The sequence below is a fragment of the Musa acuminata genome, chromosome BXJ2-6 (genome assembly GCF_036884655.1).
Source record: "Musa acuminata AAA Group cultivar baxijiao chromosome BXJ2-6, Cavendish_Baxijiao_AAA, whole genome shotgun sequence".
NCBI lineage: Eukaryota > Viridiplantae > Streptophyta > Magnoliopsida > Zingiberales > Musaceae > Musa > Musa acuminata.
In genome coordinates this window covers 8551657-8568123 of record NC_088343.1, presented here as the reverse complement: position 1 = coordinate 8568123, position 16467 = coordinate 8551657, and the positions used below count along the sequence as shown (strand labels likewise).

The 16467-nt window shown below is 43.2% G+C and overlaps 4 protein-coding genes across 6 annotated transcripts; 2 read left to right on the top strand and 2 right to left on the bottom strand.

Annotated features, from left to right (window-relative positions):
• Positions 1 to 1504: 1504 nt before the first annotated feature.
• Positions 1505 to 4705, bottom strand: LOC103987402 (metal tolerance protein 7). Of its 2 annotated transcripts, none has more exons than XM_009405695.3 (6): positions 4434 to 4705; positions 3087 to 3187; positions 2715 to 2960; positions 2462 to 2542; positions 2160 to 2390; positions 1505 to 2070 (listed from the first exon to the last, which is right to left on the bottom strand). In XM_009405695.3, exons 1-6 carry the CDS (start codon positions 4609 to 4611, stop codon positions 1726 to 1728), a joined length of 1182 nt encoding a protein of 393 aa, XP_009403970.2. In that variant the 5' UTR covers positions 4612 to 4705; the 3' UTR covers positions 1505 to 1725. The 2 variants fall into 2 exon arrangements, with proteins under 2 accessions (XP_009403970.2, XP_018683131.2); XM_018827586.2 differs by lacking the exon at positions 4434 to 4705 and adding an exon at positions 3355 to 3523.
• A 1375-nt stretch (positions 4706 to 6080) lies between these two features.
• On the top strand, positions 6081 to 7371 carry LOC103987401 (ribulose bisphosphate carboxylase small subunit, chloroplastic). The gene is made up of 3 exons (XM_009405693.3): positions 6081 to 6348; positions 6438 to 6569; positions 6750 to 7371. The coding sequence occupies exons 1-3, from the start codon at positions 6166 to 6168 to the stop codon at positions 6978 to 6980; spliced, it is 546 nt and encodes a 181-aa protein (XP_009403968.2). The 5' UTR covers positions 6081 to 6165; the 3' UTR covers positions 6981 to 7371.
• A 2426-nt stretch (positions 7372 to 9797) lies between these two features.
• On the top strand, positions 9798 to 11601 carry LOC135582709 (uncharacterized). Of its 2 annotated transcripts, XM_065112147.1 has the most exons (4): positions 9798 to 9949; positions 10261 to 10469; positions 10583 to 10646; positions 10852 to 11601. In XM_065112147.1, the coding sequence occupies exons 2-4, from the start codon at positions 10300 to 10302 to the stop codon at positions 11131 to 11133; spliced, it is 516 nt and encodes a 171-aa protein (XP_064968219.1). In that variant the 5' UTR covers positions 9798 to 9949; positions 10261 to 10299; the 3' UTR covers positions 11134 to 11601. The 2 variants fall into 2 exon arrangements, with proteins under 2 accessions (XP_064968219.1, XP_064968220.1); XM_065112148.1 differs by lacking the exon at positions 9798 to 9949 and having other exon boundaries at positions 10245 to 10469.
• Positions 11602 to 16026: 4425 nt separating this feature from the next.
• On the bottom strand, positions 16027 to 16467 carry LOC135582707 (protein NEGATIVE REGULATOR OF RESISTANCE-like). Its single transcript, XM_065110839.1, has one exon. The coding sequence runs from the start codon at positions 16465 to 16467 to the stop codon at positions 16027 to 16029; it is 441 nt and encodes a 146-aa protein (XP_064966911.1).

Sequence of the window (16467 nt, the reverse complement as noted above, 5' to 3'; positions counted from 1 at the left end):
CTCTTCGGGACTTCCGCTGCTGTAAAACGAGGAGAATGGATGCTCCAACGTTATGAAACTAAACACTCACTCGTGGGCTAAAGTCCACTAAAGTTATAAAACACGAATGAAATATTATAATTGTGGCTGTAGTATTCGATTATGAAGCAGATAATTACATATCTCCACTCACTCTAGACCTTTAAAAGTGACATTTGGGTCTTCACGGTTTCAAAATTGCTATAAATTAGTCCGTCGCTTATTTCTTTGACCAAAAGTTATGCATGTAATATCACGTGTCGTAACAAATATATATATATATATATATATATATATATATATATATATATATATATATATATATATATATATATATATATATCTTTCGATTCGATTATAATAGATTTGATAATCTTATTTTGATTGATTTTTATAATAATTTTAGTTATGTAAACACCCTTGAGCTATTGGGTTGACACATGACTGATGGGTTTCGAAGTATTATCTAGGACTGATTTACTATCTTATACCACAATGGTGTTATATTGTTACTTATGGAGACTTTTGGTCTAACGAACCACCTTAGACCCTTTATCGCATATTTGTTCAAAACCTACGAAGTTTAAGTTTGTAAGTTTGGTAAAACATTACTTGTGAGATTCTGAGTTAATACTTCTTTTAATCTATTTTTTCTTTTACAAGTTCTTACGAATTATAAGAGATTTTGAGGAGACTAACCCCTTGTGAATGGACTCGCAAAGATATTATATGACTTAAGCAAAACCAATTGAAGTCTGTGATATGTTATTAGAGTGAGACAAGCACATTTAAAAATATAAATGTTGAGATAAGCAAGGCATCCGAGTATGGTATTTAAAGAAATAGCTAATCCATTACGCAAGAGATATCACAAGGACAAGTAAGTTAGAAAGAATATATCGCGTACAACGATTAGGATGACTGAGTTCGAGCTACAACTCAATGTTGGTAACCAAACTTGATAATGCTTAAAATAAACGATATCGTTTAGCAAAAAATGAGATCGTGTAAAGAGAGATGAGTTGGCTTGGTGATTGAAATAGTTATGTAAAATGTCCATAGTCATCCTGAGTTAATCGATACTCAATGTTATAGAGTATGAAAATTTTCTAAAGTTGAAATGTACAGTACACTATTGCTATGCTACATAATATAAGCTATATTAATGAAAGATGGTAACCTCCATGGATGAATAAGACAAAAAGAAAAATTACTTCGACAAAATAAATATCTATAAGAGAAAAATCTCGATTCTATAAATAAAGAATTATGTACAATGAATCACATTGGATGATAGCTTAAGATAATAACTTTATAATAGTTAATGGACTAATATGTTGGTAGACTCGTTGTGAGATTAAGTAAAAAAGTGATCCTAAAGAACATCAAAGGAAGACACACCTACAGCAAATATAAATAGTAACAAGGATGTCTGACATGGTCTCTTTAGTAAAGTATATGCATGGTGTAATGTCACTCGTCAATGTCAACGATGGACTAGGCTTGAGATAAAAACAAATGCGACAAAGAATCAAAGAACTCGTTAATGTTTGGATTTATATCTTACACGATCTTGACCCTAAAGATTTGGATTTCCCCACGGACGAAGAAGATGCGTTCCCTTCCCCGTGGGCTTATTGAATAAAGGCGTATCATCTTGATAATGAACTAAAGAGAAAGCATCAGAAGATAGAAGGTCTGATCAGTTCACACCTTGGCCTTGTGTTCAGGCCTGTGAGTGAACTCGAAATCTACGTGCACGAAAGCACGCTCGATCTCCGGAATCTGCTCCAGCTTTTCTTGCAGTGACTCGCCGATGTCATGCGCCTGGCTCAGCGGCATGTCTGCAGGCAAAACTATGTCCACTTCGGCAAAGTAATACGATCCGAACGTGTACGCTCTCACCGTGTCGATATGCTTGATCTGTTGATGGTGATTCCAGATGAGGTAGGTCAACTTGGCCAAGAACTCAGGCGGTGCCGTTCTTCCGATCAACAGCCACACGTTCTCCAGTACAGTCTTCGCCCAGGTGCTGATGGTATACACCGCTATCTGCACCATCATCGAACGCTTAAATCGTGATTTCTGCATGCAGTTTCCCAGATTGATTTCAATACTTTAATGCTGGCAATCGCACTCACCAGTATTGCACCCACCGGGTCCATCCACCAGTAGTATCTCACCGCAAGCAAAGATGTGACCAAGCCGATGGAGTTGGTGATGACATCAAAAAAATGATCCTGTGCATAAGCTCGCACGATTTCGTTCTTGAAGCTACGACAGTAGAGCATGAGGAAGAATTTGACCACCGTGACCGACGACATGCTGCCGACCATCCACAACTCCTTTTCGTGATCGAAAGTAGGGTGCTCCTGCAGGCATTGATGATGAACATAAATAAGAGACCGTCGTAGGAAATCTTGCATTCTGATACACGACGTACCTTGGTGATAAGTTGTCTGCCAGACTCTAACAGCACTTGCAGACCAAGAGTGCCCATCACAGAAGCAAAAACAATGATGCCCTGCACAATAACAACAAGCTGAGTCACAAACGGTAGGGATGAAAAGAATTTTCATGGTTGCTGCTGAGGCACAGTAGAAATCGGCAAGAAATTTGTATGTTGGTTATGCGGCTACGATGCATCTAACTGTTCCTCGAAAGGAGGAAAAGATTTTGCCGGAGGATGGACTTACCACAGGTTGCATTCGATTCTTGCCGATTGGGTAGCTATACTGATTAGGCTTTTTCATGGCATATGAAGTGAACCACAGAATCAGTCCCGACATAAGATCCAGCAGGGAATCCAGAGCCGAAGCGATCACCGCCATGGATTTGCTTTCGACGCATGCTAATACTTTCGAAGCGAAGAGGATCAAGTTCACTATATTTGAAACGTTGATCGCGAGCCTTTCGCTTCTTGCCAAGTCGTTTAGCTCGTCCTACGTAATTGCAGAAGGAAGAACTCGTACTTAACATGAAGCTTCCACGAATATATACAACTTTCCATGCTCGAGCATCGTGGACGGGACAAGTAGAAGGCTGCAGCGAGAAGAGAGATGAAATACCTGTGTGGGTGCTTCTAACTCGGTGATGCTTTCCATCTCACTGAATCCCTGAAGAAGCTTCCCTTGTTTCCTATAGTACTTTGCAATTTTCCTTTGATTGCCTAAGAAGATAAAATTGAAGGAGAGGAGTTAGCGTCATGTACACCATATAGCGAGAGTCTAAAGATTTCTTGCATACAACAGTAATCTTTCAAAAGATCATAATCTGTGACCATAAACATCGGGACAGAAACAACTTCAATAATTTCCTCTTCTTTCTTCTCCTCACCTTCAAGGAAAGTACGGAGATCATAGAGCACTAATGGCCCGACTAACATCGGACAAAGTTGAGCATCACTCCTGCACATACATCTCTGTTTGAATTTGTGAAAGACTAATTCATGCGACAGCACTTAACCTGTGTTGTGTGTTTAATTTGTCTTTCCAACACCATCACACTAACTACAGTGTTTTGGAAGATGCGACCTGAGACGAAAGCTAAGAAGTAGCCCATCCGATCGATCATGAACCCTCAGACGCGTGTAGCACTGACGCCAATTGTAGATGCATATTCGAAATCGCTCTCAGAATTTGCATCTTGTCCTGCAACTATGAGAAATCCCACTGAAGGAAAGAAGGAACGGGTTCTCAATTAGCAGAGCTATCAGCACTGCATGGTTTTGGGTTCCATAAGGATGATGTAGATGGGAATTTTGACCTTTGTATCGAATCAAAATATATTTATGAATCCATATACATCTGGACAATACAGGCTTACTGTATGTACAAATAAGAAACTGTTGCCTTTTTGTATATCAAGAATAAAGAAGATTGTCATCTCTTGTTAGGTCTGAACTCTGTCAAAAGGGGAATAATCTATGCTTCTTCTACTTGGTTTTGCTAAAGATGTTTGGAGATTGGCTTGCCAACACCGAATAATGTTCTGTTGCTCCTCTACCATGTAATTAATCCTGCACCTTCTATCCCTGTTCGAAACACCTTTTGGCTTCCTACATTGGCTTAGATCGATCTACCCATAATTATCTGGATCTTAAATGCTCGTACCATGTTGTTCTTGACTTACTAAACCACAGATGATTAGGCATATTGGATGAAGCGGTGACGGAACAATCTGTTTAACGATCAGCTTCTCTACAAAGCTCTGTTTTTTTATGTTAGACTTTTGCTTTTAGATACGACCAAGACAGAACAAATTATGTCACATGAAGCGATCGACTCGAGAATGCCGCCCCAACCCACCGCTTGCGGCGGACATGCATCGAGTCATAAAGAGAACGAGAAATGACGTCTACAGAAACACGTTACTGATATCTAAGATCATGGAAGAAGAGGAAGGAGGAGGCATACCATGGTATCTCCGGAACACGCTGGAGACGAGTGGCGGGTCCTTGGGGGCCTCCGGTAGAGCGAAGTCGCTCACGTTCAGCCTCCAACTGGTCGTGGCCGCCGAGTCGCCCTCCTGCCTCATGGGGGACAGGAGCTCGATGCGGTAATCCGGCGGATCGCTCTGCCGCTCCAGCGCCATGATGACAGAAGACCGTCCGATGGATGACGAAGCCAATGAGATGAGCAATGTTGCTTGGGAAAGGCAGGCAGGAGCGGGTGGAGTGGTTACGATCCAATGACGGTGCAGGTTGCCATGAACGTTTGCCTACATATATATATTTATCGTTCGTTCGCCGAACGGAAAAGGAGAGAAGAAAGAGACGTGGGGAGTCTTCGCTTTTGATCAGCGAGCGACACGCGGTGGCGTCGGTTGCATAAGCGATCAAAATTATCCGATAAGTATGGGATGCGGCAGTTGGGGTTAATATGGAGAACGCCATGAGCAATCGAGAAGGCGTACGTGTGCCGCTGCGATGCGCCCCCATGGACTCGATGATCGGACCATTATCGAATGGAAATTGTAGCTTTTTCGAAATCAAGAAAGCTGGTTTGATCGGTAGATTTAAGATTCTAATGGTGCCGCATATCTGTAGATTAGGCCGGATAAACCCAAGAATCGATCTCTATGTTGCGGACGTAATACTATTTGAGGGAATGATGAGGAGAGAATATGATTCTGATAGTGAACTCCACAGCTTGTGCTTCCAGAACAGAAGTTTGGTGAAGAAATGGAAGCTGATACGAAGCAAACTACATGCAAGTGGGTCCCTGTTGTTTGGCCTTCTTCCTTCCCCTTCCATTATTATGTTGGAATATAAATGAATAAGAAGGCCATCTCTTTTTTTCTTATTTTTCCTTTTTCTTCACAGATGAAAAGCCATCAAAGCATTCATAGAAATCTCACCGACCATTCTTTTGTCATGACCCTGAAATATACCTGGGGACGTATATAAATGTAGAAATTGCCAGCCAACGAATGATAATGATAGTCCATCATCCCCATCGAGCTGGAGAATTGGAAGGTTATGATGAGCTTGAGAGGAAGAAATTTGTGGACCGCGCTCGGTCGGCTAAGGATGGATTGATTACATGTGACATCACCTACCCATCGACGTCGAAGGACCGAGTAGTTCGGATCTCACGACAAACTTTTCCCAGCAACCTTTTCTGCTCTTGTTTTTTGCCATCAACCATGAGATAAAAGCGATTTAATTACTATTGCAATCGTAAGTGAAGATTTTTATGTAGTGCTTAATCATGTAGGGATGCTCTGCATTCATTCATAGTGTTGTCGTTCACTTCACGGAGATGTCGTATGCGGCATAGGGTGATCTTTGTTGCCATGCAAATGTGACACTAACTCTATAAAGCGAAAGAAACCGACGGCAGGAGAAGAAGATGGAAGAACGCAGGGGCATCACTCGTTGGCGGTCATGGGGATAAGATGAGACTTCGCACCAAAAGATAAGGATGTCATCCATTGCCTCCCTTGGTGTGTGGTCGCAGAGTGTGCATGTCACCCCCGACGAACGACATCGGCCGCCCTCATATGGATCCAAAAATATCATCATCGGAGAGGCTTCGCCTTATATATACAGGTCTGCTGTTGGAGCGGTGAGACCTCACGGCGAGCAGCCTTCTTCTTGCGGCTACGTCCGTCCGCGTGGCAAGCTGAGGAACGACAGCAAGAGGAATGGCTTCCTCCGTGATGGTCTCCTCCGCCGCCGCCGTCGTCTCCCGGGCTTCACCGGCTCAATCCAGCATGGTCGAGCCCTTCACCGGCCTCAAGTCCACCTCCGCCTTCCCGGTCACCAGGAAGGTCAACGCTGACCTCTTGCACCTCCCCAGCAACGGTGGCAGAGTCCAGTGCATGAAGGTAGCGAGCACTCTTCTCGTGTTTGGCTTCTTCTCCTCTTTTTCTCTGTAGCAGTGACCGCCCGTAATCACCATGGATGTCGTTGACAGGTGTGGCCGATCGAGGGCAAGAAGAAGTTCGAGACCCTCTCCTACCTTCCTACGCTGGTGGACGAGGTCTTGCTCAAGCAGATCGAGTACCTTCTCCGCTCCAAATGGATTCCCTGCTTGGAGTTCAGCCACGTAAGTACCACTTCAAAGGAAAGTTTAGTTAGACTATGCTTCCATGTCCACCAACCAACCCTCAGAATTGTTGGACTTTCTCGTACGATCGTCTGAGGGAAGCATGCCTGCATGCATTCTCACGAATACCGGTTGGGCGTGATGGGGGTGGGGACTGAACTCGACGGTGACCTTTAACAGGAGGGGTTCGTGTGGCGTGAGAACCACCGGTCGCCGGGGTACTACGACGGGCGCTACTGGACCATGTGGAAGCTGCCCATGTTCGGGTGCACCGACGCGACGCAGGTGGCGAAGGAGCTGGAGGAGTGCAAGAAGGAGTACCCCAGGGCCTTCGTCCGCATCATCGGCTTCGACAACAACCGCCAAGTGCAGTGCATCAGTTTCATCGCACACAAGCCCGATGGCCACTAGTAGGCAGCGTGGTGGTCGGCGCCTCCTTGCCTTTGCCTCGTCGTTCCCTCCATTTGCCTTCTTCCCAAGCATCCAATAAGGTTGTCCGTGTTTTGTTTGGTGAAGACAACCCTCGTAATAATCCGTTTATCTATGTACACATACAGAGACGCGACCGGAGTTGAAGATGTATTTGCTCACGGTCCATCTAAAAGCTTAAATGCTTCCAAAATATGTTTGCAGGCAGAGCTGCATCCTGGCTGAACCCATCCAACTTAAAGCAATGGGTCTGCAAATACGACTAGAGGTAGCAGAGGTTTATATATTGTCTACACCATATTTGTATGCAGAATGCAAATGATGGCAAGGAGTTCTATTTTCTTGAAACGAAGGAACAAAATATCTCCCATCATGTATGTCGCATTTCAACAAACACATGTCCTGTTCTTCTTCTTGGACGACGACACATCCATCTGCCGCCATTAGTCTTCTTAGCTTCCATCTACAGTGGCCGAGCTGTAGAGATAACTAACCATGGTGGCGTCAGACTAAATCTCGACTTGACTCGAGTACTTACTTCTCCACTCCGACTAATTAAAAGTCTTCGATCTGAACGTCCAATAAAATTATAGATCCTAAATGGCCGAAACCAATGCAGAATTGGGCTTATGGTCGGGCCAGACTCACTCCGTCTTCTTCGATGTAGAAAGAAGCCCCATAAGCCGAGAGACTCAAAGCAGGATCCTCATGGCAATCATTGGATCGACTCGGTCTTCTTCCCAAGGGCCAAAGCAGGCACCCAACACGACCATCATTCAGTCCATAGAGTAAGTAGCTTGGCATCCGCGATGTTGAACAACGTCAAGTCGGCGACAAATCCATCGTCAAGAATCATTTTGCCGCAGCACATTGGGAATACGATGATGAGTAGTAAATCTGAAGTCGTCATCGATCTGTCTCGGTACATTGTTTCGGGTCAAGCTCTCCCCCGTTGGCACCATTTATTTAAGCACCAACTTAGCATGATGGTCCTCTCCACCCGACCAACCACAAGACAAGTGGGTCGAAGCCAGCCTGTGACTGACCGTGAACTCCTCCTCCCGCCTTCCTTCCCCACCCCGTGTTCTATTTAATGCAGACCCGTGGGACATGGTTCGGTGCACGCATCCATCAAACCTAAACAGAGGGCGACATTTGCACTAATCTAATGCCACGTGTATCAAAAGATTCGTGTTCTAATCCGAGACCCTCCCGGAGACCCGACATGGACAAACATTTCCACGCAAGAAGCGCCGAGGCTTGTGAGATCCGACCAACCCCCGGCAACTATTTTAGCCTCTCACATGCGCGAGATGTGCATTGTTCTATCCCTTAGTGGGAAGACTTAGCCATGGTGGATTCCAGCTAGCCGATCAACGATCTCAGCGGCTCTCATCGTTTCGTCGTTACCGTGAGGGTCGGTGGAGGACATGGGATACAGGGCGTGGGAGAATAATATTAATTGGCACATGAGCTGCATCGGGGCAAAACACAACGATGGCGAAGGGGAAGACAACGCCAAACTGGGAAGGAAGGCTTCTTTTGCGAGGGGAGTGAGAGAGAGACGCATCACGTGGCTCGGTCGCCCGTATGACAGAGGAGATTTCTCACCGGCGTTACTTTTGACGGAGACGTTACTCACTCACCATTCGTGAAGTATATTATTGCTCATCATTAATACCATATGAATTGTATGTAACACGAATAAAATCAGAAGCCGTGCATTTAAAGCAAATAAAAGAATAATGACGATTAAAAGGAAAGTTTTCAGTCTCCGAGAAACTCCAGCGCGGCTTCAGATGATCACGGACAGCGAGGCCACAGCCGTCGACGGGGCCCAAAGTCTCTGAGACATCGGCATCTTCTCAGTCCTCCGTGACGCTCCCAACATACTGCACACAGTAGATCGTGATGCATGATGGCGTGCGACATGCATCATCGCTCACATGCCAAAGCAAATTAAAAGTGAGAGACACATCGCGGTGTTTCCGGAAGCTACGGTAACAGCACATGATGGCCATCATCTCGATGTGGTTTGGGCCGAACATGGCGAGCCCAAATTGCCAACGTGACCTGATGTCACGTGGCGTTATTTGCACGCGCTCTCGCTTTGTGCGGTGGGCTCACCGCGCCTCCAAATGGAGCCGGTGGTGAGGTCACCGGCTCGCACATGTGCGGATGTGTGACTTGGGTCTCAGGCGAAGTCGCGCACGCGTCGTGATGGGATTGAGTATGGTGTGGAAATTGCATTCAAAGCGGTGTCGATTAACAGAGGTCATTCCATTTTAAGGATTCCGTCTTAGTCATGACAAATCCTATATTTGATTAATACTTTAATAGTTTCTATTTCAAGCATTCGTGTTTGAAGCTAATTTTAGCTCCATGACATGATCGTGGGGGTGTAAAAGTCGACTTAATCGAATAAATAAGATTATTTAGAGAATATATATATATATATATATATATATATATATATATAAAATAAAAAGTAAACTACTAGTGGATGCCCATAACGAGCAGAAGCGTCACGCAAAAAGAAGGGCATACAATAACTGAAAGATATTTTCTCTTTTTTTTTTCTTCGAGTAAATAGTGGTAATATAAAAACAAATTATAACGTGTGGGTTTCAAATCACGTGGTATAAGAAAAACAAATAAAATACGGAAGCTATCTTTCGATTCTTTTATTGCAGACAGGTCGTTGCCAACGCACCTCCTCTCTCCTTCTTTTTTTTTTTTTTTTTTAGTGTTTTTTAACTTTTCTTTACATTTATTATTTTTTAAAAAGAAAATAAGTGGAGCCACATGCGTTGGTTTATTCCATCCACTCTTTCTATCTATATATCGCCTCCAAATCTCTCCCTTCCTCTCTTCCTCGGTCCTCTCCGTTCCTTTCTCCTTCTGGGGTTTCTCTGCATCTTCTCTCTCGCTAGTAGAGAGAGGTAGGCAAGGTAAATCAAGATATAATCTTTTCTTCTTCCGCTTATTCTTGCTGAGATCTGATCCTTACGATCTCTCTCGTGGTATCATAGTCTGCTATATATGTCAAAGATGGAACTTTTGCTGATTTCTTATGGACCTTTCGGCTCTTGTTTTGTCAGAGTGAGATTTTTATGGTTTTCTGTTTTGAAATTTTTGGATTTTTTTTGTTCGATAATCTTTCCGGAAGCCTCTGAAATCTCGCTTACCTGTCTGATTTGGTGTATGTGCGAAGGGATTGTGAGGATGGAAGGTCTTATTTCCTGGATTTGTGCATCTACAGGCGGTATAGTCGCGGATCTCGAGTAGGTGGGAGTAAAATATGAATCACTGGGCGATGCAGCAACACAACGCTTTCGCCGCCTGCGAAGAAATGAGGGCCCCCTTCGCCGTTGCGGACCGAAAGCCCCCCGTGTTCTGCCCCAAGCCGCGCCGGCTCAGCCCGCTTCCTGCCTTCGCTGACCCGGTCCGACCCCTCCGTTGGCACTCCATGTATATTCCTCCTCTCCTCGTTCTAAATCTTAAACCTCTGCAACAACAATCTGACTCTCTCTCTCTCTCTTTCCCTACATCTAATCCGTCTTTCTGCTTCTTGTTTTGTTCAGTCATCAAGCCGATTTTACTGATTTGAAGGCCGGGGCAGAACTTCTTGATGTATATCTAGCAAAGGTGAGATTTTTATTCCTTTTTTTTTGTCAACTCGTGTAATAAATCGAACGAAAAGATCAACGAAAATTTCCTTTCTTATTTTCTATGATTTTGGTTTATTGGACAAATTCTTTTCAACATTTTTCTCGTAAAGAAGCGATTTCGAGGCTAGTAAAGACGCATGGATTCATGTGATCTTGATATTCTGGTATGGTATTTGTTGCAGGGTGGAGAAGAGAATCAGGTTGCTTCGTCCCCGCCGTTCTTTTGCGGCTCGCCGCCCAGCCGTGCTGCCAACCCGGTCGTCCACGACGCTCGGTTCGGGGAGGACCGCCCGCTGGCTCCCTTCGCCCCATTACCACTGATCCAGTCCGGCCCGCCCCTGTCCCCGAATCAAGGCTGCGCCCATGCCAAGTTTGGCCTTAAGCCGGCTGCCGTGCGCATCGAGGGTTTTGATTGCCTCGACCGCGACCGCCGGCGCTGCAGCGGCATAACCGCTGTGGCTTAAACATCCCCCCCCGCACGCCCATGCGCTCCGTGCTTTCCTCTGGAGCGCAGTGCAGAATTAACATCAAGACATCAAAAGTAAAAGAAAAAGACCAACAACAATTAGGTGCTCTAAGCATAGCAAAACAAAAGGAGAAGAGCGTTTAAGGTAAGGAGGAGATCTGAGGTGATTTGGAAGGCCTTTCAACTTTTGTTGTAATTGTACATTTTCCTAGTGCCAATCTTTTCTATTTGGTAATCGGAGGGTGACTCTGTGTAGATACAGAATGAGAGTGAAGAATGGGGAAGGCAAACCTGTTGTTTTTTATCCATTCATTGGATTTCAGCTATTGTTAGGTGCTCTGAGAGAGAGAGAGAGAGAGAGAGAGCTTCTTTTTTAGCTTATTTGCTGTTCCCATTCCATTGTGTACAAAGATTTGGAATCATGAAACATGTAAATACTCATGATGTATAAAGTATGCTTGAACCATGTTGTTCTGTTTGCCTCCCCTGCGTCTGCCTCTCTCCAGTGTCGTGATGTGATGCAGGATGAGCTTGATTCCTTTCGGAGGTGGTGCCTGTGCACCACCATTGTCGATCTGTGAGTGCTCTCGGAATATCTCGAGTTGAAACGATTGGGACTCGAGCTTCCAAGGAGTACAATGGTCCATGGCCTTATCCACTCGAGCTACAGGTGTGGCTCAACTTAAAGACTGTTGGATGATTCCGACTGAGGAGAACATGGGGCTACTGAGGAGAACATGGGGCTGACGCAGCTTGCTTGGTGGTGGTGACCTAACAGACGGCACAGACACTGTGAACCACCACCACTTGGTGTAGGATTGGTTGATTTGTATGGCTGAGTGCTCCCCGAGTAATATGATTCCATGAAGATATCCATCAACAATTCATTCAATCACACTCGGAATCAAAATGATGCATTAATCATCCACCACGGATGGCTGCTGCCCTGTCGCGTTGATCCCTGTGCATTAATTGGAGCAATAAAACGGAGAGGAAGGCGACGTCCAGTGTAATCGAAGTTTCATCTAAATCCAAAGTTGGATCCTCTCGCATACTTTTCTAGTTGACTTTAGTCGAACAGTGTCAAGATTAAACAAGAGACCTCCAACCTAGCATCGATAAGATCAATGGAAGAAAAAGTCCATTGGATGGTTTATCACAGGCCTAAAGTTAAATCGACATGGATTTGGATCGCCAAAACACAACCATGGCAGCAGTAGGTGAAGCTAACCTTGAGATTTTTTTGTGCTAATCCGCCACTTGCGTCATGTCAATCTTTCGGTAATGTTGTGAGGCGGCGGCTTTGTCTCGGAATGGGACCCGTGGAATTCGAGGGTGAGAAGCAAGAGGAAAAGTAGTCGGCAAGTGCCGATCAAAGACTCCGTTGGTGGCTGTCTCCTATTTTATTCTCGATTAATTTATTCAGTAACATTTAATGGCATACGTCGATGTCTCCTATCTTTTCATTCCATATTTAATTAGTATTTGTGTATTATATATATATATATATATATATATATATATATATATATATATATATATATATATATATATACATATATATATATATACATATATATATATTTATGTATATACATATATATATATTTATGTATATATATATATATATATTTATTTATGTATATATATATATATATACATATATATGTATATATATATGTATATATATATATACATATATATGTATATATACATATATATATATGTATATATATGTATGTATATATATATATGTATATATATATATATATGTATATATATATATATGTATATATATATATATATGTATATATATATATATATATATATATATATATATATATATATATATGTATATATATATATATGTATATATATATGTATATATATATATATATGTATGTATATATATATATATGTATGTATATATATATATATGTATATATATATATATATACATAAATATATATGTATATATATATATATACATATATATATGTATATATATATATATACATATATATATATGTATATATATATGTATGTATGTATGTATGTATATATATATATATATATATATATCAAAAGAGATATTATAGCTTCTAAATATTAATGACTCTTTCTCAACAATTTAAGTTTCTTGATTAATAGCACGATAGAGAAAACGAAAGTGGGAAGCCAATATCCGTGCCTTATTATTTCAGGGAGTAACTAATTAAGACGATTAGGTCGGGCATAACTCGCATGCATCCCACCCCAATCCAGGTAGACATCGTATCCTGCCGTGACCTACGGTGGCGCGTCTTTGTCGACAACAGCTGCTCTTCCACCACCCTTTGCCTTCTTCTCTCTCTCTCTCTCTCTCTCTCTGTGGCTTTGATTGGTTTACCTGGTCATGCTGCTGCAGATTTATTTTCTTCTTCTTTTGACGCATCGGCCTTTGGAGCTTCGAAAGACCAGCCACCCCCATGCCTTTAACGGTGTCTCCCTGAATCATTGAACCCATCTTTCGGCCCTGTGGATGGCTGTCGTTTTGCAGACTATGTGCGAGAGCCGGACATGCGAATCGTGGCGAAGCGAGCGCAGTGGAGTGGACATCCCGCTCCGACCCCATCCCTTCGATGTGCCATCTACCGCCAAAGCGAAGACGGCTTTCGACTCTGCGCTTCGAGTGTAGTGCAGTCCAAGGACGTGTGATTCCAGTCAAGTGGGTGATGCGACGGGAGACCTTTTTTGACCGGAGGTGGTGAGTTCAGCGACATACTTAATGTCACTTCTATTACCGTCCGAGATCCTACCGAAAGACGTCCGTAGCCTCGTGTCATTGAGTAGCCAAAACGATGAATCAGAAGAGACTGCGACGCACAGGCCTCATCTTCGTGATCAAGAATGGATCAACCAAGATGAATGCAAGAACGTATCGGTTTGCTAACATTTTTGCTTGAGTACACACACACACACACAGACCACCTTCCAAAGAGGACGACCACACAAAGATTTCAGAATCAAACAGCCACATTTGCTTCAAATTTGCATAAAATAGATTGGACTTACAAGACATCATCAGCTCAACCTAATTTTGTCTCGTAGAACCTTCGGAAAGCAAGCAAGATATCAAGCAGAAGTAAACAAAACAAAACAATACAGAGCTTACAATCTCTGGTTTAATGGATCCTTCCTGCTAATCAATCATCATTAGGCCTCTTTCTTAAATTTCATCATCAAAATGAACCATGAAATCATTAAAACAGTACCACTGCTCAGTGTAGACAAAGTCACCACACAACACATCTATGTATAGCAGTTCTACAATGTCTCAAATATCATGTGCAGGTGAAGGTTAAAAAACCAAAATGAAGGATGCCAGAAGGTTTTGATTTCAGTCATTCTTTCATGACGGCAGACATCGGCGGAAAACTGCCATCATCAATGAAGAGAATGTGGCTGGCTAATGGGATCACCAACTCTTCTATTGCAGGGCTGTTGTTCGACAAGGATAGCAGAGTAACACCCACACGTTTACAACATATCTCCTAATTCAGACTATTAGAGTTGCACATAAACTGTAGAACTTGCCAACACCACCGAACTATTGATTACTTCTATTGTCAACCAATGAGAAACTCTATATTTGTTTAATTATAGAAAACCGGAAGCTAAGTTGGATTAAACAACTGATTTATCGGATTTTATTTCTGCTGGATAGGCCTTCAATCATTGCTTTTTTCAGTCTTCCGCCGTAGATCGCCTTCTGAGATGACCATGAGTTTTTGGTTCATTAAGTCAGTTTCTAGTACATAAAAAAGGCATAGCATTTCGGTTCCTCGGAAAAGGCATCCTATTGCGACACAGGGGTTTTTGCTTATTCCCCCCTTCTCTTTTATCTACATAGTGATGGTCTCAGCCAAGCTTCTCGCCTATCTCATTCCGCGGTGATGCCACAAGAATAAGTGAACCTTTATGCTGCAACAGAGTTGTGCTTTCTAAAAGTTGGATACCAAAAGCCTCCGTCGACAAAGAACAATTCGTCACAAGTCAGCACAACCAAAACAATCAAGACATTTTTACTAGTCTACAATTTACGAGCAAACTACACGAACAAAAGCCAAAATCTAGCGTATTTCACAATGTAATTCATATTGCATTTCTAACCTCGATGTCTAATGTATTAATAATATAGTTCAAATATGAAAATGTTAGTAATTCAGAAAGAGGAAAGGAAAAGGAAATGGAAGAATGCATAGAGAAGGGGAGAAAAAACAAAAAAAGTGATCCTAGAACTCCAAACATTGTAGGCATCAATTATACCTATATATATTTTTTCTTTTTTCCCTCGATAGATCTTATAAATTTGTACAGATAAATTAGCACTTCCAAATCCAAAGGATACATTTATATCCTACAAATTCAAGTAGTATGCCAATGAAAAGTGCAAAAGGTGGAAAACTTAGCAAAGTAAGCCTTGGAACATTGTTCAACAGTTGACCTAACAAAGAATCCTATGGCACCATGACTTTTAACAAAAGATGCCTCCACGAATGCTCCCCTATACATTGTCATCAAGATAACTTCTCCTTATTTTATTTTATAGAATAATAATTAGAATAAATCTTGTATTCTATTTATTTTATAGAACACATCCAATATTCAATTTCTCTGTACCTTTTAATAGATTTATGTCTCAAACAAAAGGATATTGTGGTCATAGTATTAGAAAAAACATCAAATGTCTATGAATCTCGTAGACAAAACACTACATTTATTCACATATAACGGAGTACCCAAGTATCTCATTCGAGGAAAGACAACAGTGCAAAGATAAAAGGAAAACAAAATAAGGGCCGGTACCATTACCGCTAAGAAGTTCGAGCTAGGGTGGTTCCTTGAAAGACTAAGCGGGCGCACGGGCACAGCGGGCGGTAGCCTCACCGCGGGGACTCACCACAGCCAAGCCCTCCGGCTCCGGGTCCGCGTTCAGATCAAGGCAACGCGACGGCTTCGCCGCGCTCTCCTCCGCAACCTTATCCGCGGCGCCACCGTCCCTCGCAAGACCGTCGCCCTGGAAGTCCTCCAACGCGAACTCGGGGCTCCACCTGGGCCCAGCGGGAGGGGGAGGGAGAGGCGGAGGCGGCTGCGGCCTGGCGTCGCTTCGAGCTCCTCCGCCGGCGGTAGCGATGGAGCGCGAGGCGTCGCGCATCCTGCGTAGGATGGCGAAGAACTCCTCGACCTCGTCGTCGGTCGCCTGAGGATCGTCCCCGGATGCTGCGCGCGGTTTCGAGGGGCGGGGTTCGTCGTCGCCGCTGCGTCTCTTCCGCTTGGAGGAGGAGTCCAT

Coding starts and splice junctions, on each gene's coding strand:
- LOC103987402 (XM_009405695.3), bottom strand. CDS start 4,611: ATGGCGCTGGAGCGGCAGAGCGATCCGCCGGATTACCGCATCGAGCTC. Junction 2,961..3,086: donor AGTTAGAAGCACCCACACAG/GTATTTCATCTC, acceptor GCAATTACGTAG/GACGAGCTAAACGACTTGGC. Junction 2,391..2,461: donor GCAGACAACTTATCACCAAG/GTACGTCGTGTA, acceptor CAATGCCTGCAG/GAGCACCCTACTTTCGATCA.
- LOC103987401 (XM_009405693.3), top strand. CDS start 6,166: ATGGCTTCCTCCGTGATGGTCTCCTCCGCCGCCGCCGTCGTCTCCCGG. Junction 6,349..6,437: donor GCAGAGTCCAGTGCATGAAG/GTAGCGAGCACT, acceptor TGTCGTTGACAG/GTGTGGCCGATCGAGGGCAA. Junction 6,570..6,749: donor CCTGCTTGGAGTTCAGCCAC/GTAAGTACCACT, acceptor GACCTTTAACAG/GAGGGGTTCGTGTGGCGTGA.
- LOC135582709 (XM_065112147.1), top strand. CDS start 10,300: ATGAATCACTGGGCGATGCAGCAACACAACGCTTTCGCCGCCTGCGAA. Junction 10,470..10,582: donor CCCCTCCGTTGGCACTCCAT/GTATATTCCTCC, acceptor TGTTTTGTTCAG/TCATCAAGCCGATTTTACTG. Junction 10,647..10,851: donor TTGATGTATATCTAGCAAAG/GTGAGATTTTTA, acceptor TATTTGTTGCAG/GGTGGAGAAGAGAATCAGGT.
- LOC135582707 (XM_065110839.1), bottom strand. CDS start 16,467: ATGGACTCCTCCTCCAAGCGGAAGAGACGCAGCGGCGACGACGAACCC.